This window comes from Nicotiana tabacum, chromosome 21 (assembly GCF_000715075.1).
Source record: "Nicotiana tabacum cultivar K326 chromosome 21, ASM71507v2, whole genome shotgun sequence".
Classification (NCBI taxonomy): Eukaryota; Viridiplantae; Streptophyta; class Magnoliopsida; order Solanales; family Solanaceae; genus Nicotiana; species Nicotiana tabacum.
The window spans coordinates 25978459-26000825 of record NC_134100.1 but is presented as its reverse complement, the minus strand read 5'-3'; the positions used below and the strand labels follow the sequence as shown (position 1 = coordinate 26000825).

The following is a 22367-nucleotide window of genomic DNA, read 5'->3' as shown; positions in this document are numbered from 1 at the left end:
TAAGGGGTTCTAAGTAAAAAAGGAGAGGGTCATTTATGTATGCAAAGGGTAGACAACATGCTCATAGGTGTTACTATTTACAAGTTCTGCACTTATGTATTTCATATAGAAATCCTGCCTATAGTTTCTGCACTTTTGCATTAGAAATCCTGCCTATAAGTTTCTGCACTTCTGCATATCATATAGAAATCCCGCCTACAAGTTTCTGCACTTCTGCATATCATATAGAAATCTTGCCTATAAGTTTCTGCACTTCTGCATATCATATCGAAATCCCGCCTATAAGTTTCTGCACTTCTGCATATCATATAGAAATCCTGCCTATAAGTTTCTGCACTTCTGCATATCATATAGAAATCCTGTCTGTAGGTTTTTTCTGCACTTCTGCATATAGAAATCATAATTATAGGGTTTATGCACTTCCGCATATACCTCCATCATTAGGCAAATAGTTATAGGTTAAAAAAATAACAAAATGCATCCTAGATACCATGTCTATAGGACTCCTGCACTTTCATAATTGTTTTAAACCAACGACGCTTAGAAAGCATGCCTATAGGAGTAATTAACCGAATCTGAATTGTTTGTAAGTCTAAAATCAGTAGTAATGTCGTTTAATATTTGCATATCTTATTTATATATATATAATTAGTAAGCCCTCTTTAAAATCAGAGTAAGCGTCGTTAGATATCATGCATATAGGTTTCACCTAGGTAAGCCATTAGGTAATTAATTAACTGCATCAGTCTTTGATAATTACAACCAATGGAGGCCTAATTCGGACTTCTCATCTGAGAAATATGTGATAAATCAGCCTTCCCTAACGCTTTAAATTTAATTCAGACCATAACCAGTATTTGTAAGTCATGCTAAACAATTTGTTTCTTTAAATGAGGAGGCCCGTTTGAGCCCTTTAAACTGTTATGTGTTCTCCCATACCTGCCTTATATGTTTTGATTGTCGCCCTAGAATTTTATCCTTTTAAAACTCTGAAAAGCCAAATCTCCCTTCCCTTTAGGACTAGTAGTCCCAAATGCCTCCGGGACTGATAGGATTGGGGCGGGTACTAGCATGCAATAAGTAACGATACTATTCTGCGCTTAATACCTTAATGGGGTGGGAAAGAGTTGATATGGATATGATGACCGGTGCGCTAATACCACGTGTAACCTCTCTTCTGAGGAGTGATTACCGGGTATTGCATTGATGTGATCCATATTATTTGTAAACCTAGGACCCCCTTTTCTTTATTTGTTTATTTTATTCTCAAACTATTTCTTTAAAATTTCTGCTTTCTTTACTTTCGCCAAACTCTCAACTTGCTTGCAATATTATGTGAAAATCCCCTTCTACTTGAGACTTCTATTTGCTTACTTGTTATTCAAAGTCACGATTGTAGCATGACCGGGAACCACACTAGTGGATCTTGGGGAGTGCCTAACACCTTCCCCTCGAGATAATTTCTAGCCCTTACCCGAACTCTGATTTTCCAACTCGAACTCTTCTTTAGTGTTCTAATGCACTTTAATCATTAGGTGGCGACTCTTCAAAAAAACCCAATTCCCAAGAGGGAACGAGTTGTCCTCCCAAATGTCATGAACCCGATTTCGCTTTTAGAAAAAAGGGGGCGCGATAACCACAAGTTTCAAAAGTCTTTTTCTTTTTTCTTAAACTCTGTGCCGAGTCAAATTACCTCATCTAATATGAAACGAAGGGAGTACTATTTTTCTAACAAACTGGCTAGCCCGTGCAATTTTTACAATATTAAGAAGTCATCTAAATGAAGGCCCAATACAGTTGCCTCCAACAATAGAAGAGTCCGGAATAAATACCCTAGTTTCATTAAAACCCTAAAATCAATCTTCTTCATCAGCCGCATTTGCAGTGTGTGTGTGTTTGAATCGGATTTTGCAAAAGATGAAGTACAATCCAAGAGTATCCTCCTCCCGCCGGAAAAGCCGAAAGGCTCACTTCACGGCCCCATCAAGCGTCCGCCGAGTGTTAATGAGCGCACCCTTATCCTCCGAATTACGCACCAAGTACAACGTAAGGTCTATGCCGGTAAGAAAAGACGACGAGGTTCAAGTCGTACGAGGAACATACAAGGGGCGTGAGGGTAAAGTTGTCCAAGTTTATCGCAAGAAATGGGTGATTCACATTGAGCGTATAACACGTGAGAAAGTTAATGGATCCACTGTTAATGTTGGTATTCACCCATCTAAGACTGTTATTACTAAGCTCAGGCTTGATAAGGACCGTAAATCTTTGATTGATCGTAAGGCTAAGGGACGTGCTGCTGCTGATAAAGACAAGGGTACTAAGTTCACTACTGAGGATATTATGCAGACCGTTGATTAAATTTTGCACCTGTTTGTTTCTGCTGTAGAGTTATGTTGGGCAGCTGAACGAGAGGTTATATTACTAATTTAGTACGTTTTGTGTTATTAGGATTTTTGGGATCTTTAATTCTGTTGGGCACTTTTGGTTTTTGTCGTAATCGCATTCTGGTGAAAGTTGGTAATGCTAAACTTTTTACTTGTGTGTTTGTTCCCTTTGTTGTCTGTGTTTGAATGATTGCTCAACCAGTTTGTGCTTTGATTATCTATGTGGAAATTTCACTGCTGAAGGTTGTTACAATCGTTGTGTTTAGCATAAAACGGAGGAACTATGAGGTTTCACGTTGAAATTCCAGTTAAAAAACACTAGGTGATGATTTTGTCCCGTCTGACTAAAAACTTGTTGGACAGTATTACTCGGTACCTGTGAAATAGTCGAGGTGTATGCAATCGTGTGTTAATGGTTTACTCTGAGGGTCTAGATATGTAGTCTGGACGTAATTAAGAATGCAAACGATTCATAAACCTAAATTGGTGGATTTGATATCCGCAATGATTGTCTCATATGTAGTATTCTTCGTATGTACTTGTTAGAGTCATCCTCGGCCTGTGTCCTCTGTTGAGGAACTGTATGTTGAGCCAATTGATTAAGCATTGTGAACTTCTTTCTCGTTCACTTACCAGTTCCCACAGCGTAGGAGATGTTAATTTACACTGTTGTGTCTATTGTTTTAACTTTTACCTCTTATCTATTAGGAGGATCACCAAAATAGAGGGAATAGATACAGAGGATTCATAGATGACCCTAACTAGTTTGGGATTGACGTGTAGCTGTTGAATCCATTAGGAGGCTTGTATCTCGGGTTTACTGGAATGTTCTGCCTTTGGCAGTAAGTGAATAAACACTTAGGAAGAGAGGGTTGATGAGTGTATCTTTGACTTGAAAGGTGGCGAGGAACACAAATAGAAAAGAGGAGATGTATAAAGGAGGAACTATTATTCTTTTTCCACCTTTATGTTTTTACATCCTGTTTTTGAAATAGCAATCTTTCATCTTCTTTGTTATCTTCTGGGTCCGTGAAGTGACAAAACATTCAGCCCTTAGTTTGACTGACCATAACTGAGCAGCATTTGTTCCAATGGACCCGAAAATTTGAAGAGTTGGTTTAGGTTGCTTCGGAAGTTACATTTCTTTTCTGATATTAAATGATTAGTCGGGATTGACAATAGTTAGCCTTTAATTTTATCCATGACAGCTTAGCCTTTCGTCCAATGAACTTGTAAACTGGAAAAGTGAGTCTAGTCTGCGCTAAGGTCTCTGAGTCTCTTAGGTCTGGTTCCAGAACCAGTAGACATAGTTGCTTCGTAGAGGAAGAAGTGATGTTCCACTCGAGTGATGAGCTACTTTGTTTTCCACAAGAGTTTTTTATTTTATTTTATTCCGGCTAGAGATTAGAGGACAGGTTCCCACGAGTATCCTTGCGGAGGTCTCTCCAAGTTGCAGGAGCTAGTCTGTTATAGGGAAACCTTTGATGGATGTCATCTCATTTGACCTGGCACGAAATATGAATACCATTTAAGGTATTTTTAGAAACTGCTGTCATATGTTATTTGCTCAAGTTAAATTAGTTTTTTGATAGAAAATGGAGCATGCATCTCTCAAATTAGTTTCCCTGTTTATCATCCCAGAGCTGTATCAACATCACACTGTCCGCCAGTTGTGCATTTTGTGTAGTCTCCGTTAGATTGGACGTGATTCGTTGTTCTGGTGCAAGGTTTTTGAGTTACAGTCGTTTACCTCGTGGAAGGTTTAATTGTTTGAGAATGTAGATGCTGTTACCAAATGATTCTTACTGGTTTTTGTGTCACAACTATTATCAAGTGAGATTGCTATTGAACGACTTAAAAGACCACAAAAGCTGTATGTTTGGATAAGGGCGCCTGTCAAAGATTATCAATTTCACAATGCTTTTCACTTAGGAGATTACAAATATATTCAGCCTTTCTGGTCCATTGTCACGAGCACAATTGTTCGTGTTGCTTATTATCCAATTCGGCTAAAACCTTTGTTCAATAACATAATCTTATTATTAGGAACTGAGCAATGGGGTCTCTTTTTCCGAACCATAAGATTTTAACTAATCAGTATTCTCTTAGTTTTTGTTGGTAATCTTGATTAGACACTACGACTGTTGTCTGATTAGAGAAAGTACACAAATGGCTCCTAATCTCCTGCTGACCTTGATCTGACCAAGTTCTAATTGCTCCCTACGACGAGCTATCCCAAAAATAAATGACAGTACGAGGAATATGGTTAGATACACTACGACTTTGAAAGCAATGTCATTTGTGTTATGCTTCGTCGCTAGAAATCTAAAAGACCGGAGGAACAATTTATCAGAAAAGTAACTCAACCTTTTTTCGATCTAAAAAAAAGTAACTCAATTTTGGATGTACTTCAATTTCCACCAGATTTGGTTTAAACCATCCAGGAGTGCATTCTCAGCAGGCAAAATCAAATTGGTCATACTCGTCAGTCATGGAAAAATTATAGCAAAACTGCCTGAAAGTCCAATGCAAAACGAAGCACACATATCTATATATTTATATAATACAGGGGCTTAAGGCAGGTGACATGGCACTCTATATGATTAGGAAAATCATTTATCTTTTATCACATTTTTTTGCTATTTACTCTAATTTTCAAGTTTAACTAATTCCAGAAAATAAAAAAGTAACTGCTCATTGTCTATAATGTGTTTATCCACCGTTTCATTTTCTCTACTAATGAAGAGAAGTGACTGTTCATTTTTTAATCTTCTTTTGACAAAATGAACGAAGGTGTATGTTCATTGGCTATAAAGCCTTCTAGCCACCTTCTCATTTATGTCTGGAAGATTAATTAAAATCGAAGACTCACTACATACCGTGGCATGGCTATGTACGCTCTCTTTCTCATGGCACTCACGCTTCATCCCTCTTTCTGCATTTTACTTTTTTTTCTCTTTTCATCAATATAAATTGTAGAGGGTTTGGTGCGAGCAAAATGTGTTTTTCATTGGAAATATTCACTGTAAAGTCTGTAATACAAAATTTTCATTCTCCAAATATGCTAAAGCTTCCACTGTGTACATAAGGGGAATTCAATAGATACCAGAACAATGACATAAAATGTAGGCATAAAATGTTTTATGACTATAACTAGGAGTACGGTGTACATGGACCGGGTTAGTTCGATTTTTATCAAAACCAAACTAAACCAATTATATCGGTTTGGATTGGTTCGGTTTTGTCGGATTTTTTTCTTACATGGATATTATTTCACTCTTACTTTGTTATATTTTTTATAAGTAAATATATAGTTAGTAAAAATTAAAAAAATTGATAAACATATCATCTATTAACATATTTTTACGGGAGAATTTTCTTAATAATATATGATAGTTATTTTTTTAGTCGCCTGACAATAATTTTTCGTTATGTACAACGTTTTAATAAAACATAGTATTATACTGCGTTTTACATTAAAAAAATGAATTATTAATTAAAATGCAATATTATACAACGTTTTCCTTTAACGGCTAACTTTTCGATAAACTAAAACGCCAGTATAATACTGCATTTTAGTTAGAAATGTAACTTTTTTTAACTGTATAAAGGAATTTTGAGTCCAAAATACCATTATTTAGGTTTCGGACTCAATGTGATGCTTTTTCTCTTACACGGCACAACATATGGTATGTTAATTATGCACTTCAATTGTTGAGCATTCAGGAAGAGGTCAACTTAAACGAATGTTAGATGTGCTTCTCAAAGACCAATTCTCATACTTCATTATAAAAAAATCTTTGTAGAACTTATCATTCTGGTAGTAATGCCAATAACATTAGTTCATGTCACAATTTTTATTGAAATATATTATTTTTGTATTTGTTTGGTATCTCGGGTCTATTATACAGGGTGACGGGGAGATTGACGAAGATGTCACACATCACATCGAAGCGGAATGGATGAAGTGGAGGCTCGCTTCTGGTGTCCTATGTGATAGGACTGTGCCGTTAAGACTTAAGTGTAAGTTTTATCGAGTGGTGGTTCGACCTGCTATGCTGTATGAGGCTGAGTGTTGGCCAGTCAAGAACTCCCACGTGCAGAAGATGAGAGTAGCAGAGATGAGGATGTTGAGATGGATGTGTGGGTGTACCAGGCGAGATAGGATTAAGAATGAAGTTATCCGGGACAGAGTGGGAGTAGCCTCCGTGGAGGACAAGATGCGGGAATTGCGATTGAGATGGTTCAGACATGTTAGTAGAAGAAGCATTGATTCCCCTGTCTGGAGGTGTGAGAGGTTGGCCATGGAGAGTTTGAGAAGGGGTCGAGGTAGGCCTAAGAAGTACTGGGGAGAAGTGATTAGGCAGGACATGGCGCTGCTTCAGCTCACTGAGGACATGAACCTTGATAGGAGGGTGTGGAGGTCGAGGATTAAGGTAGAAGGTTAGTAGGTAGTTTATAGTGTTTACCGATAGGCTTAGTAGCGTGCATGTCCCTTCATATTCTTAGATTTTTGTTACGATATGTGATTTTGTTCGCCTTAGGTATTGTATTCCCTTGCTATTATTTGATACTACTTATCCTTTATCTCCCCTTTTTCTCTTCCATCTTTTTCCTTCCTTGCTTCCCTCTTCCTCTTCTTGCCCTTCTTGCCGAGGGTCTATTGGAAACATCCTCTCTACCTGCATTAGGTAGGGGTAAGGTCTGCGTACAGATTACCCTCCCCAGACCCCACATATTGGGATCAAACTGGGTTTGTTGTTATTGTTGTTGTTTGTTTGGTATGCTTCATGTCTACTCACCCGTATGAATATGAGAGCATTGATCCAAGATTTAAAAGAAAATCTCTATTACATTTCCTAACTTATCGTAAAATTTGACGACTAAAGTGATTGAACTAGAAGTATTTTATTAATTTATGTCAGTCCTCTAATTATGGTATTCATGATAAGCAATTCTCCGGTGATTTTCTGATTTAAATACTTATAATATCATAGTTATAAGTGTTGTTTTTCTTTTTTATTGTTATTGTTGTTGTTGTTTCACTTGATTTAAACAAAATGATTTCCTTTTCTCTTTTGATAATAGGATTAAAATAACCTTAGTAACCTTTGAAGCGAGATATTTGAGATTATACCATATATCATAGTGCATCAAGAAGGCCACAGTTCATCTTACCTAAAACCTTGGCTAAATAATAGTAAATATATAACATGGCTCAGTGAAAGCAAATAATATCAAAATAGGATCTGACATATATTCCTTGATAGGAGCAGCATTCAATCCAAAAGAAAAATAATTTTCTTTTCCTTTTGATCGATTTCTATGGATCAACTTACAGGATAATTCATTTTTTTTTTCTTTCTTTATACTTTCTGTTAGTAGAGGAAAAAAGTTTTGTCTCCAAGCAAATAAATATTTTATCTCTTCTATCTAAATTTGTGTTATTAAAATTTTCTTTTCTTAATTCACTAACTTACCGCGAGAAGCGCGGATAAATGTACTAGTTTTTAGATAACCAAGGGGGTTAATTAAAGCAATTGCTGCAATTAGATAACTATTGCATCGCCCAGATAAAAGAGAGAGAAAACTCTTACACAGGTTAAAACTACCAAGTTCTAGATTTGCCATGAAAAATTGCTTTTGTAGACTTTCTCAAAACAGGGGAAAGTAGGAGAAAGACAATAGAAAACAGTGAAATTCCACAGGTTGGTCCAACTTTGGAAACCACCATTCGCAGTTGATCCATTCTGGAAAAAAAAAATGTGTTTGAACTACTTATTGAGTGCCTCCTTCACGTGATACTCCAAAAATTTCCTCAGTGTGAGTTCAAGGATGCAGGCTACGAAAATGCTATCAAGGCTTAAGAGCTAGGGCCACGCCAAACCTGGGAGTCTTATCCAGGGCCTTGGTGTCAAACTCACTAGAAATGGTCAGTAACGACTTTGGAATCACCTCATGCTGCAAGAGAGCCCCCAAATTTCCATGATTATTGAGTTTGAGTTTCAAAATTGTCAGGTTATCAACAGCATAGGACCCTCCAACTGTAAATGTGTTCTCATTTGTGGAGAACCTCCTAGTGATTTCACCTACAGCAGCAGTCCTCTTCAATGCATCAAGATGATGTATGTATGATGCCTTAATTGTGTCCCCTTTGTCCCCTCTGAGGCCAGAAAAGAACAAGTATCAAAAACTCTGATCTTTTTGTCATTTCTGCTTTCGAATTGCAGAAGTTAAGAGACTTTTAACATTGAAACTTACAAGATTATAGCAGCACAGGAATCTGGTTTTCTCACGCTAATACCAGCAGTATACTTTGTCAGTTTACCAGTTGCAGTCTCATAACCCGCCTCTGCACCAAGAGAAAAAGTTGGAGTACCAAGTGTGATTGAAAGATCAACTGCAGGGGATTGCTTCAGAGCAACAGCTGTGGTGACAGTTGCATGATGGTGAAAATACTGAGCCTCTAGCTGCAAAAGAAAGCAAAGGCAAGTTTAGAGAAGGGGAAACTCTTATCATTTTCAGCAATGGACCAAAGCCATGAGCCGAAAACAGATGAAAAGATCTTACCTTGCCAGAACTGTAGTCAGGGAATTTCATAGAGGCAATGGTTTTTGTTGATGGGACAATGTCAGTTAAAGTAAGAGTTGTCAAGATCTGCAGGGAGATAGAAATGTGAAGGATATCCAACAAAAACAGACGTGATTAAGAAGACCAAGGTGTAAGCAACCCACGTTTGATCCTGTATCAACTTTCACATCAATCAAAGTGTTCTTATATTTGTACTGAGCTGCTACATCTCCAGTTGAGAGCCCTCCTTTCTTCACTGTAGTTGATGTAAGGGCCTACATTAAAAAGGCCTATTAGAGATGAAATTCAATTGCCATAGATCTAGTGATATAAGAACTTAATTAGAAGAAAGCTTTTGCACATTAAGAAAAGGAGCTGAAACTTTATAAGGCATAACAAAGTAAAAAAGAATGTTATGGAAAATAACGTAACAGGTCAATCAAACATAAGGCATGAACCTAACGACAAAACACTTATTAAGGCATTTGCACTTTAAAAAATCATCATGTCTTTAATGGAGAAGCTTCTTCCATATGTTTCTTGCAGTATCTTTACTTGTTAATTTTTTAGCAGGAATTTGCCCAATATTTCAAGATCATGTTTTTCAAGAAACTGCACGGACATGTCGTAGGGCGCATGGCAGGACTCCAAACCTTGTCGCTAACCCAAGCATGGTATTTAAGGGGGAGATGGATAGAGGTCAGGCCCATATTCCCCTGAGTTTTGAACATATAGACAACCTGGGATTTGGGCAGCTAACCCACAGGGGATTTCCCGGTTATCAGGAAAAATCTGGGATTTTTTGATTATCAAGAAAAATTTTATATAAATGTATACTTAATTACTGATAAAAAAAAGATCTTATATAAATCCACAATTTCTCCATGTACGCAAGTCAAATTGGATGACTTCAACACATTCCCACAAAATGTCAGTTCCTCTTAGAAACACAAACGAATGAGTTTAACTTCAATCATTAATGCAAATGCACCCAGCAAAGATATTACAGATAAGCAATGAAGATGAGAAACAAAGATATGATTCAGATTCAAAGATACAGCATGAATCTAATAATCTGTCTGTAATTGAATTGAGAATCGCTAAACTTTGATAGAATTAGTGGTGTCCTCCAAAAACAAGAAACTAGAATTCAATTCATTTTGACAGAACCGTCTCTCCCAAGATCAGTTTCTGGGTGATGGAGAGTGATTTTGCTAGGACATGCAAGAGCAATCTTAACACTAATGTACCCAACATAGATATGGTAAATAAACAATGAAGAGAAGATTCAAAATATTCTGTGTCTCTTCAAACAAGGACGACTAAACATCGAGCAAAAAACACATCAAAGTTTTCGAGCTCTTTGTTTCAGTTTTGAAGTTAAACAGCATTAACTTGTTAATGCTTCCGGCATGTGAAGTTTAGTGAATGAAAAGTTGAAAATCGTTGCCAAGTTTATTGTTCCAACATATGGCACAAAACAATGATCTAACTCTCCGCTTTTACAAGTTTTAAGTGTACAGTGAGTATTAGCTGCTTGATTCACCAAAAGTGACGAGAAAAGCATCCTATGTAACGTCAAAGCTAGGGGTGGCAAATGGGCAGGTCGGGTTGGATATAAGCGGGTTGAAAATGGGTAATGCAGAAACAGAAAAATTATCCGGCCCGACTTATATTTAATGCGGATAAAAAATGGGTTAACCGGTGGATAATATGAATATCCATATTATTCATGGCTTCTTGAATATGATCACTTTTGGGAGATTTCTTAGTCTCCCAAACTTGAGGAACTCTCAATTTGAGTCTTTACAAATGTAAAAGTTAAACTTATTAGTTATCCATTGGTTATCCCTTTTCTAAATGGATCATATGGCTCCTATCCATATTTGACCTGTTTCTAAAAAGTTCATTATTTAACCTATTTTTTAGTAGATAATATGGGTGAATAACTATTGTTTTTTAATCCATTTTGCCACCACTAGTCAAAACTAATTCCAACAAATGAATAGAAATGTTGAGACCTGACATTGAGATGAAGTGTGATCATTTCTCGAGGTGAATCAAAGAGAACGATCGAAGCTTAGATAATTCAGATTCAAAGGTATAGTATATATCTAATCAATCTGTCTCTAATCAGATGGAGAACTGCTCCTCTTTGATAGAATCAGTGATATCCTCACCAGAACAGGAAACTAGAATTCAATTCATTTTGACAGACACGTCTCTCCTAGATCAGTTTCCTGCAGGGGCAGATCTAGCTCATTACTTATGGGTTCAGATGAGTACAAATAGTACAAATGAACAAATAGTAGATTCCGAACCCAGTAAATGAAATCTACTAAATAAATACAAATAGTAGATTCCGAACCAGTAAATGAAATGCAGTGTGGTAGAATCTCGAACTCGAACCTACAATGTTCAAATCCTGTATCCGCCTCTGGTTTCCTGGTGAAGGAGATTGATTTTGCTAGTCTTGCTAAACAGCATTTCCTGATATTGTTTTTTCTTTACTGAGTTTAAGTGCAGAATATACAACGCTTTGTACTTATACCAATTATGATATGGCATAATGACTTATCTTTTGGCAATATCAGTACCAAAAGCAGGGAAATAACACAACGAGACAGAACAAAATAGATGCTGATGTAAACCAAAGCTCTGACATTAAATTAATGTACAACTGTTTTCTCATAATAGCTCAATTAATTCATAAACAAAATCAGAGATTAAGAGACTAATATTTACACATCTGAAACAGAAATTCGCTGCTTAATAAAAAGGAGCAAAAGCCTTGAATCTAGAAAAAAATGCTTCAACGGCAAATCAAAGCATTAAAAAGCACTCGACTCAATAAAGGCGAATAAAACTCCAAAAGGACATGGAAACTAAGAGAAATACTAGAATTAAAAATGCAAATAGGAAGAAAATAAAAAAAACAAATAGCGCTCAAAATTGAACGAGAACTCATACCACTCCTGTGTCACTGTAAGTGGAAATAGACAACTTTTGATCAGAGATATAGTCCTTCGTCAGTAGATCTATCAATTAAAACAACACAACATTTGACTTCATTATTCACCAGCTTCATTATTTTAATACAAACATGGCAATAAAAATGAAAGAAAAAAACAGTTACCTTTGGCCTTTTTGCCAATATCAGAGAATAGTCCAGGTCCTTTGCTCATCTTTCTTTCACTGCAAAGTGAAAATTCAAGTCTAGAGAGAGAATATTGGTGTAGCGAAATGGAATTGAGGAGGACAAAGCGCAACAAAATATTGAGGCTTGGGTTTTCGTGGTGGCCAAGAAAACAGGCTGATGAGCGCAAGAAACGTGACCCGTTATGCTCGCCAACATCAACTATTGACCGTCCATGTCATTTTTTAGGATTTCGTAATTTATTTCTTTTGTTTATTAAATTAAAATGAATAAATACTACTTCCTCCGTTTCAAAAGAAATAGAGGTGTTTGGAATAAAAGAGTTGAATATTTTAATTTTCAATTTCAATTCAAACATCATTTTGAATAAAATTATATTTAAAAAATTAAAATGGCAGTCTGATGCACTAAACTCTTGTTATGCGCAGGGTACAAAGAAGGGTCAGACCATATTATTTAAAAAACTATATAATTGATATTGTACTAAATAAAAAATTGTAATTAAAGAGAGATATGTTTGACTCTCCGAATAATAATAGTGTTATATAAGCGAAAACATATACCGCACTACTTTGTGGTTCTTAAATGTAGCACAAAACCCTCAACTGTGTATTTTTATACACATGTTTTAACTAAGTTTATGTGAATTGAAAAAGAAATGTTACACTAAGGGTGTGTTTGTACGAAGGAAAATTTTTTCCATGGAAAATAGAAAATATTTTCCTGAAAAATGAATGGTTTTATCACTTATTTTCTCTAGTTTGGTTGGTAAGTGAAAATATTTTTCCGAAAAATATTTTCTAGTGTTTGGTTAAAGAGTGGAACATATTTTATTTTTTAGAAAAATAAATTTGTATGCTACTCTCCTCAAATCCCCATGTTTTCTGTGCTTCACCCCTCACCTCCCCCCCCCCCCCCCAAATCCAGATACCCAACATTTTCACTACTCTATTTTCTTCAAGAATTTAATTATTCTTTTAAAAATCCAAAGAAACTAATGTGCTGCTTTACTTTTTAACGCAAAAATAATGTTGAAATTTGTTCTCCATAACTAAAAAGAAAATATTCTTTTTATTGAAAAATAAACTAGGGTGTTCGTCGATCGGTACGGTATTTAGACATTTCGGTTTGGTATTTTCGGTATTCGGTTTCTTAAAATCCTATACCAATACCGTACCTAATTAAATTCGGTATGGTTCGGTTTTTCTCCTTTCGGTTTCGGTTTATTCGGTTGGAATACTAACTAGTGCATAGAGCCATACACTCCAATATTCTTAATTAAAGTACTCAAAAATACAAAACTAAAAATGTTTGTTGACAAAAGTTTTGCCCAAAACTAGCAAATATCGACCCAAATAGAGAAAATTGTACATAAAATAATATTTGATCATTAGAAATGTCTTGTTACTTGTTTAGAGTTAATTGATGAACTTTGAGAATAAAGGAAAGTAAAATTTTAGATTTTTTTTATTTATGTTATAATTGATAATATGTGTTTTGTGTAATATAATATATATTTCGGTATGGTATCGGTATTTCGATATTTTATTTTAAAATACCAAATACCATACCTAATACCAATTTTTTAAAAACTTAAACCAAATATCATACCAAATACCAAAACACCGTATACAAATACCAAAATTTTTGGTTTCGGTACGGTAATTCGGTATTTACCAAATTATGCCCAACCCTACTCCTTCTACAACATAAAAGAAAGTACTCATTTTGTTGAATTGAAAGAAAATATTTTTTCTACATCTTGAAAAGAAAATATGTTTTATACATCATGAAAAGAAAGTACTTTTTTGTTGAAATGGAAGAAATAACTTTTTTACATTAGGAAAACAAACTACTCCTTTTGTTGAAACAAAAAAGAAAGTACTGTATATACAACATGAAAAGAAAGTACTCTTAATAATATTTCTATTCAGGGTGGGTGTGGAGAGTGGGAGTAGGGTGGGGTTGGTGGAGATGGGAAATAGAGTGGGGAAGGTTGAAAAAGAATTTTAGATTTACTCCAAGTGGAGGGAAATAAATTGATGAGGAAAATGTTTGGAAAACATTTAAGCCAACCAAACATGGAAAATTGAAAAACATTTTACGGAAAAGTTTTCCTTCATACCAAACACACCCTAAGGGGTCGTTTGGTATGAGGTATAAGAAGGTATAAAGGTGGTATAAAAATTTAATACCATCTTAATACTCTGTTTGGTTAGCAAATCAGGTATAAGTTATCCTGGTGTTAATTTTAACACTGGGATAACTTATACCTTATAGAAGGTAGAGTAATTAGCACCGGTATAACTTATACCTTCTTCTTAGAAATTATGCAATTGTCATTCTTAATACAACATACCAAACAATGAATAAACAACAATCCCAGCATAAGTTATCCCAATATAACTTATACAGACATAACTTATACCGGTATAAATTGTATTCCAACCAAACGACCCCTAAGTTATCAGCTAATGTGAAAATAGCCATGGCAGTAGACATAAACGTCCTTTTATAAAGACACAAACTAAAGAGTTTCAATGAGCTCTTCATCTTGCTACTCATTTCCTTTTTGACCTTGCACAAGATAGTAAGGCCTCAATGAGCTAAATACTTTAACCTGTGACATTTTGGTAACATGATCCAGCTTCAGTGACCATTTTTGCAAATACGTTTAATGCTCTTTTTGCCTTCCATCTGCTGGAAAAGCAACACTCAAATTCTACCAGCGCATAATATGGACAAAAGCGCAGCATCAGCTAAATATCAAATGGCTCACAGGCAACCGCACTTGAAGGTAAAAACAACCCATCCGGTTGAATTTGACCGATTTGCAACATGCTAATTGGTCTGCACATTTTCCCTCGCTTTATGTACGATATGATTCCTGCATCGGCAATCTTCAAGAGGTGCTGTGTTAGTATGTTCGTCTTGGCAGAGACAAGTAGGCTGATAGCTTTAGTGTTGTCACAAGCTGAATAAATACATCCATATATACATATATCTGGTTGATTTACACCAAAATCCAGTACTGCTGTTCAAAAAGCTATCAAGCTCTCCCTTTATCAGCCTGACCACTGTCCGTTGCCCAATGTCCACTCATCCATTGCTCTCATGTCCCACGGTTGCAAGAAGTTTCCACAAGTCGTGTTTAAGATGAGAAAGCAACCTACTCTTCTTCAAAGGAATTCCTCCCATCATCAGATAAATAACATTTCCAAACAGGTTCAACCAATGCCCTTGCACTCTGTAACACCTGCCTTGCATCCTCACCGTCACATGATTCTGTTTCCAACTCCAGTTGAGGGTAGATCTGCCGGAGGGATGTCAACATTGATGTAAGTTCCTTCCACTCTCTTTCCTCATGTCTGACTAGCTTAACACACACAAAATGCAAGAGCCCCAACACAATATCAAAATTCTTGCTTTTCAGCCCAACCAGCAAATTGTTCAATAAAGTCAGCCCAACTGCATCCAGCACATTATGGTTAGCTCTCAACAGCTGAACCATTACGTTTACAAGTTTCTTGAATGTCTTGAAGCCCTCCATCTGAGAAATTCTATCAGGCTCCTCATCAGAACTTATATCTTGTTGTTCAGCCAGCTCTGTCCTTGCTAATGTGGATACCCATAATGGAAGATCATCTTTTGGATTAAAAGAACCAGATTTGCCTACAGGAATCTGCTTCATCAGGTTTAAAGATCCTAATGCCAGAATTAAATCAGGAACCCATGGTTTGACTGCAGGAAAAAGACGAACTGCATATCCATAGCCCAAGTACTCTTCAATCGAAACGTAGAGGTTTAACAGTTCATTGGCGATGTCAAAAGCTCCCAATAAGGGTTGTGACGCTTCAGAAAAACTCTTGAGCACTACATTCACCAACTTGGCTACATATGTGAAGGAACTCTTCAGACAGAGATATATCTCTTTCAACATGTCTTCCGTAAATTGCAGCTCCTCACCAGAATGTTTCCTCAAACTTGAGATGATAAATTTAATGTATTCCAGAGTAAAAGATAGGCATTCCTCCTGGCTTTTATGGACAAGATCCATCGTAAGAGCATCAGCAATGAACTTCAGCACTGCAGTTAGCATCTTGACCACATTTAATGTCCTCTGTTGTTTAGCAAAATCAGATCCTGGGTACATGTTGTATAAAAATATCAATTCAGTTCATGCATAAAATCAGATCCTGGGTACATGTTGTATACAAAGATCAATTCAGTTCATGCATAGGCCAAAAGAGGATAAAAGAATAAACTACCAAAAGGATTGTTAATTTAGACATAACATTTGAAGTTCTACAGCAATTTTGCAAATAAGGTGGTTTAAGACTAAAATGTTCATGCAGGGCCACATTCTGATCTGAGGAAAGCTAAGAGTTTTAGCATACTGAAAGGCCAATGTAAGAGTCTGAATGTTGGTCCACTAAGAACATCATAGTGGGACTAAGAAACACTACGAACATTTTGTAGTATTGGGACTTTCCTACCATAGAGGTTATCTAAATCAAACAAGACAACTCAAACTCTTTATCATAAACTAAGCCTAATGTAATATTCACCAATAAGTTCACCAAATATATTGTAATAATCAAGGTCCAATGGCAGCTTTGACAACTACAAGCACACATTATTGAGAGATCAAAAGATATACAAAATTTCAAGACCAAATATATCAGAAGATTTATTCATCACATTCTAAGCCCCATGCACAAAAAGAAAAACTCTATTTTGAATTGCATCTCACGAAAACTAGGGGGAAAGGAAAAGCTAACCATCACCGCCAAGGTCAGATAATTCACTAGATGATATCCTGAATAGCTTCTTTGTGCAGCCAAGAAGATGATCCATTGTCAGTTCCAATGCCGTTTCCTGGAAGATCAAACGAAGCATATGACGAACATTTCCAGTAAAGAAGTGTGAAGATCAAATCACCAACATGTAAAGGTAAGGTTAAGTTATTTCTATGTGTTAAGTATAGATTTTCTCATGAACAAAGGACATGGAGCAAGAAATATAAACTTGCTAATGTTGTATGTAATGAACTAATCAACAGATATTTTGACCTTACGCAGAAAGACTTTCTCCAAGAAGAAAACTTTGAAACAAAACAATCTCAATAAACATGAATTGCATTCTATAAATGAAGTTATGCATTAATATGATATTTCGGTTCAATTACTCAAAGCAATATTTTAACTCTCAAAATATTAATAATATGCTGCATAGATAGCTTAAGTGAAAACCTTAAATCTGAAAGTGATCAACTATAACTGAAACAGGGACATTTTTGCATCCAGAAACAGTTCATTGAAATGCTGATAGAAACATAAATATGAGATCTGACGCATATATCTGAACACCAACTAATAATATCTACTCTATTACTTATGCTGCAAAAAGTCAGTGCCACTTATCCTTTAAGCCCCAGTACAATTATATGAACCCCTTTAATACAGACGAAACACAAGATGGAACTATGTACTGAATAAAAGAATAATGGAAAGAAAAGAGCAAATACTGATTTTAATTTCTTGAACCATATCTATTAAAAGTTTCATTGAAGCAGAGAGCAACAGAAAAGCACAACTCGCCTCTGATGCTTCATTAGTAGATTCCGTTCTACGCTTCTTCTTATTGACATTTTTGTCTCCCCTTAAGTTGTTGTCCTGAAAAGACATGTGAAAAGCAAGAGCTGTGTATGCCAAAATTGGTGACAAGCTCATATAATCACATCGTGTACATTGTAGAATGCTAACTTCAGATATGGCCTTCAAAGAAAGGAATATAGTCTCTAAGCTTCCACTGCATAGAATAGCATTTCTTGTATTTTCAGATAAAAGGAGGTCCTTTATCTGCCAAGCCACTCCTACAGTGATTTCATACTCTTCCTTGAAGCTACATTTAACCTTACCGAACATCTTTTTCTCCTTCACATGCTTTGATTTAGAGGAGCGCTTGATGGAGGATTTAGTATTCCCCCGTTTAGTTGACGGAACACTGAATTTTACCAGTTCTGTTCCAAATCTTTTGTGGCATTGGGAGGCAGTTCTTTGCAGAAGCCTAGCTAGAATTTCAAGCATCTCGTCAAACCAACTGCAAGATAGCATCATCTTGTGGACAGACCTCACCTCAGCTTGCTTTTCTAAGGAATTGGATAAATCTCCGCAATTTGTTACCAAGGCCATGCATTCATCGAAAAGGTCATCAACTGCATCTGGACAGATACTTGAAATAATGTTACAGACAGAGGCCTGGGCACATGCTGAGGTTGCAACACCAAACAATCGCTTGAGTCTTTCACCAGACAATTCCTCTTTAAGTTTAGTGTGATAAGATCCATCACGTACAAGATAGATACAGAGGTGGGAGGCTGCAATAATTGAACCATCAATCTGCTCCTCCTCCAGCTTGCCAGGTGATACAACCAAACTGATAAGAATTTTCAAAAGTTCTATCCATGACTGTAGCGAGATTCCTTCCGACACAGCAAATTCACAGAACCTTGCACCAGCCAAAGGACACCTTTTTATAAGTGTGACACATCGCTTACATGCTTCTCTCAGGTTTACTTTTGAGGGGAAGTATGAAGGAAGGAGAAGCTTAGTGATTTTTTGACCAATCATTGGTTGGTCATTTGCAAGTGTAGACAACAAAAGGTCTATATGCACAACCTGCATAACAAAAAGTTAAATTGACTTACGTAGAAAACTTCAATTATCCGGGGCTTGTGTATGTTTTAGGTTATAAAGTTCAGACCATACCTTGTGAAACTGAAAATTTCTTAAATCAGTTAAAGTGAGAAGGAGATCTACAACTGCAGCACGAACTGGAGGAGAAGTATCAAGAATCAAATTGCCCATTCTAGGTAAAAGCACTTTAAGGACCTCGTGAGAATGGGGGTTTCCAAGTAGGTATATCATAGCATTTACTGTTGACAACCTAACCTCAGTGCATTCATCGTGTATCATATGATCAAAGATTTTGGTAAGAGTTTTAGTGATTGTTGGTGAAGGGATAATTTCCCAAAACAAATGAAGAATGCGGCAACAACCTTCAACTGCTACAGCCCGCACATCAGGGCACTCATCCATTAGTAATTTGTCCAGCAGAAAGAACTGTTTATCTAGGAGTGTGTCTTTCCCCTCCTTTGTCGCATCAGGATCTTCAAGAGGGAATAGGTCAAGAAATAAGTGCAATGAATTTTGTCGGACATTTGAGTTTGCAACCTACCAGAAAAGCAGTTGTATTATGAGTCTCAATTATTCATAGGCATAAAACTTTGTGCTGGATAAAAAAGTTGGACTGTCAAAAGAAAAATACTAGTATAGCTCAAGATATGCTACGAATTTTCTAATCCATCCCACTGGTAATACATTAAGCATCAAAGAATTAGCATATTGGGAGAAGAAACTAAATAATGAGCAGCACCGTCGGTAGTTTCTTTAGATATTATTGAACTAAAATTTCAAGTGACTGGATCCTAAAGGGCAAAGGCCAAACAAAGAAACAAAGGATACAATTTGAAACCTTTGAAAATGGCAATTCTTTGGAAAACAAGACAGCAATTGTCAATTAAGCGCTTCAATCCCACTAAGAAATTAGAAATACATAAAGTTAAATGCATTCTGGCAAAGTTTTCATTTTACAAAACTCAAACCCAATGAAACTCGTGAATGAATGGTGCACGGCATCTTACATCTGAATACTCTAAAATGCAATCATAGAGCTGAAAACTTTTCAAGTGGAAATCTAGGATCATTCGGATAAGTTAATAGTCGAGTACGGTACACAAGTTTTACGGTGTCATAGGGAAGTTAAACTATAACCAGTACCTGCAAGGATCGGAAAATGACGGGCTCGGCAAGACGAAAAAGGAGCTTCTCAACACCCTCTGTAGTTCTCTGATTAACAAAACCCCCTAAAACTCTTCTAATAGACACCGCAAGCTCCCCTGAACTTGCATGTATACAGCTATCTATCAACCCCTGCAAGAAGTTGTTCTCAATCTCATCCTTAGACAGCCCTTCGGCTGCCTGCCACGCCCGAAAAAGAACCTCTCCATATGCCTCCAACACAGACTTACGCCCAAATGGGATCTGCGATTTAAGCATAGCCAATGCCTCTTTCAGAACCTGCACACTCAAACCAAATGTAAACGCGATAAATTTCTTCCCATCCTCCGTCTTCAAAAACAGAGGCGAAATCACACAACGCATCATCAAATGCTTCAAATCCTCGATACTCTCATCCTCGAAATCCAGCAACGTAAACGCCTCTCTTAGCATATAAACCCTATGCACATACACTTTCTTCTTCAACGTCAACGCCCTCGACAACAGAAACGGCAATGACTGAGAAATTAGGGTTTCTTTCCCACATAAATCCTCCTTCCACCACTCTTCACATAAATTAGCAATTTCAGATAACAAAACAGAATCAGACTCAAATAAAATCAAATTATCATGTAACTCTCGAACCGCCGGCAATAAATCAGAATCAGAAAAGGCCTTTTTTGGATGAGAAACACATAAAAACGAAATGTAAGCATAAATACGAAGATTTTCAACGAGCAATTGCGTTTTATCTTCGTTTTCTTCTTCGTCGTTCCTCTTGTTCCGCGCAGATCGACGGAGCCGTTTCGTCGGCGGCGTTTGAGGAGATAAAACGGCATCGTCGGTAGAGTTAGAATCAGTTAGGGTTTTGTATTTCCTGATAGACTGCGAGATTGAGTGGTGGAGGGCGAGAGGAAGAGTAGTAGTGAGATCTGACGAAGAAGTGAGGGTGTGAATTAGGGTTTTGAGTGAGGATTTAATGGATTTATTAAACCCTAATTTTGCCGTTGACGAGAGGAATTCTTGCGCTGAGGTTTTGAGCGAAGAACGAAGTCTTTTCTCCATTGAAAGTGATGCAAGATCTTGAAATTTTTCCGGTGCACTTCTTGTTAGTGGTTATTTACTGGTGTAGATGAGTTCTTTCTTGCGAGAGAGAGAGAGATAGAGGAAATGGGAGACGTTGACAGTGAGGTTCGAATTTGAAATTTGCAATTGGCGCTGCAACAATTATTATTATTATTATTATTATTATTATTATTATTATTATTATTATTATTATTATTATTATTATTATTATTATTATTATTATACTTTTGTTCTAACTCCATAGTTCTAAATATGTAACACTATGTTTGGATCATTGTTATCCATCGTTTTATAATGTATTGTATTGTATCGTATTGTATTGTATTGTATCGTATTGCATTGTATCGTTTTGTGAATACAATGTTGGATAGGTTGTATTGTTTGTTGTTGTTAAATAACATTTTGCTATTTGGTTTGACTGTATCGTATCGTACTGTAATTGAAAGTTTACTAAAATACTCTCAATTATTTAAATATTAAATTTATCAATAATTACACATAAAAATAATTTAAGAAAATTTATTTCTACTAATTTATCACCAAATATATCTTATAAATAGATTAAGCAATTAAATTCATGAAAATTCTAACAAAATTAGTGGAACAAGTTAATAATATTAAAAATAATAATAAGTACACTACATTCCTAACTAGATCATAATAATAATAAAACAAAAAATAAATATTAAAGAACTATGATAAAGAAAGGAACGAGAATTGACAGAACAAAAGAACAAAGACAATTAGAATTGGTCTTAAAATCAAGTTAGGAGAAAAAAAAACAAAGGAAGGCAAAACACTTTTGACATTGGAGTTGGAAGCGGCAGAAGTTCCGAAAAAAAAGGGACGAAAACAAAGTAGGTTATAGGTTGGAGATTTGAAATTAAAATTAAAAAAAGGTAAAGGGTAAAATAGAATTATGGAGTAATAAGTTAGGGCATAATTGAAAAAAAAATAGGAAACAATCCTACCACGCCAAATCGGTTGTTTAAAAAAAGGGACTTTTCACAACAATGAATTTAACAATACAATACAACCAATTTTAATGAAACAATCAAAACAAATATTATTTTGTGATAACAATACAATACGATACAATGGGTAACAACCATCCAAACAAGCTGTTAAGCATAAGTTATAATTTAGTAATTCTAACTTTTGGCGTTTGGCTTATTTTTGTTATTTTAGCTTTAACACAAGTACTTAAAAGCACTTCTTTACTTCATCCAAACACTACAAAATGGCTTAAAAGCTATTTTTGCTTAAAAACACTTAAAATAAGTCAATCAAAAAGCGCTCTAAGTTTTCTTTTACCAAACATTATTGAAA

At 36.0% G+C, this 22367-nt stretch overlaps 3 protein-coding genes across 3 annotated transcripts; 1 reads left to right on the top strand and 2 right to left on the bottom strand.

The window, feature by feature from the left end:
- Nucleotides 1-1819: 1819 nt before the first annotated feature.
- Nucleotides 1820-2545, top strand: LOC107817208 (large ribosomal subunit protein uL24z). The gene has a single exon (XM_016642998.2). It carries the CDS (start codon nucleotides 1918-1920, stop codon nucleotides 2356-2358), a length of 441 nt encoding a protein of 146 aa, XP_016498484.1. The 5' UTR covers nucleotides 1820-1917; the 3' UTR covers nucleotides 2359-2545.
- A 5388-nt stretch (nucleotides 2546-7933) lies between these two features.
- LOC107817209 (mitochondrial outer membrane protein porin 2-like) lies at nucleotides 7934-12303 on the bottom strand. The gene is made up of 6 exons (XM_016642999.2): nucleotides 12091-12303; nucleotides 11925-11992; nucleotides 9119-9229; nucleotides 8955-9041; nucleotides 8646-8854; nucleotides 7934-8547 (listed from the first exon to the last, which is right to left on the bottom strand). Exons 1-6 carry the CDS (start codon nucleotides 12137-12139, stop codon nucleotides 8241-8243), a joined length of 831 nt encoding a protein of 276 aa, XP_016498485.1. The 5' UTR covers nucleotides 12140-12303; the 3' UTR covers nucleotides 7934-8240.
- Nucleotides 12304-14403: 2100 nt separating this feature from the next.
- On the bottom strand, nucleotides 14404-21137 carry LOC107791638 (uncharacterized). The gene is made up of 5 exons (XM_075242141.1): nucleotides 19953-21137; nucleotides 18882-19346; nucleotides 17712-18791; nucleotides 16893-16989; nucleotides 14404-16254 (listed from the first exon to the last, which is right to left on the bottom strand). The coding sequence occupies exons 1-5, from the start codon at nucleotides 21015-21017 to the stop codon at nucleotides 15281-15283; spliced, it is 3681 nt and encodes a 1226-aa protein (XP_075098242.1). The 5' UTR covers nucleotides 21018-21137; the 3' UTR covers nucleotides 14404-15280.
- Between the last annotated feature and the right edge of the window lie 1230 nt (nucleotides 21138-22367).

Bases quoted from the DNA above. Each gene is read 5' to 3' on its own strand.
- LOC107817208 (XM_016642998.2), top strand. From the start codon at position 1,918: ATGAAGTACAATCCAAGAGTATCCTCCTCCCGCCGGAAAAGCCGAAAG.
- LOC107817209 (XM_016642999.2), bottom strand. From the start codon at position 12,139: ATGAGCAAAGGACCTGGACTATTCTCTGATATTGGCAAAAAGGCCAAA. The intron at 11,993-12,090 runs GTAACTGTTTTT...TTTAATTGATAG, and splicing joins TATTGGCAAAAAGGCCAAAG to ATCTACTGACGAAGGACTAT. The intron at 8,855-8,954 runs GTAAGATCTTTT...TTTCTTTTGCAG, and splicing joins CTGACTACAGTTCTGGCAAG to CTAGAGGCTCAGTATTTTCA.
- LOC107791638 (XM_075242141.1), bottom strand. From the start codon at position 21,017: ATGGAGAAAAGACTTCGTTCTTCGCTCAAAACCTCAGCGCAAGAATTC. The intron at 18,792-18,881 runs GTATGGTCTGAA...TTTGTTATGCAG, and splicing joins GAAATTTTCAGTTTCACAAG to GTTGTGCATATAGACCTTTT. The intron at 16,990-17,711 runs GCGAGTTGTGCT...TTGATCTTCCAG, and splicing joins CTACTAATGAAGCATCAGAG to GAAACGGCATTGGAACTGAC.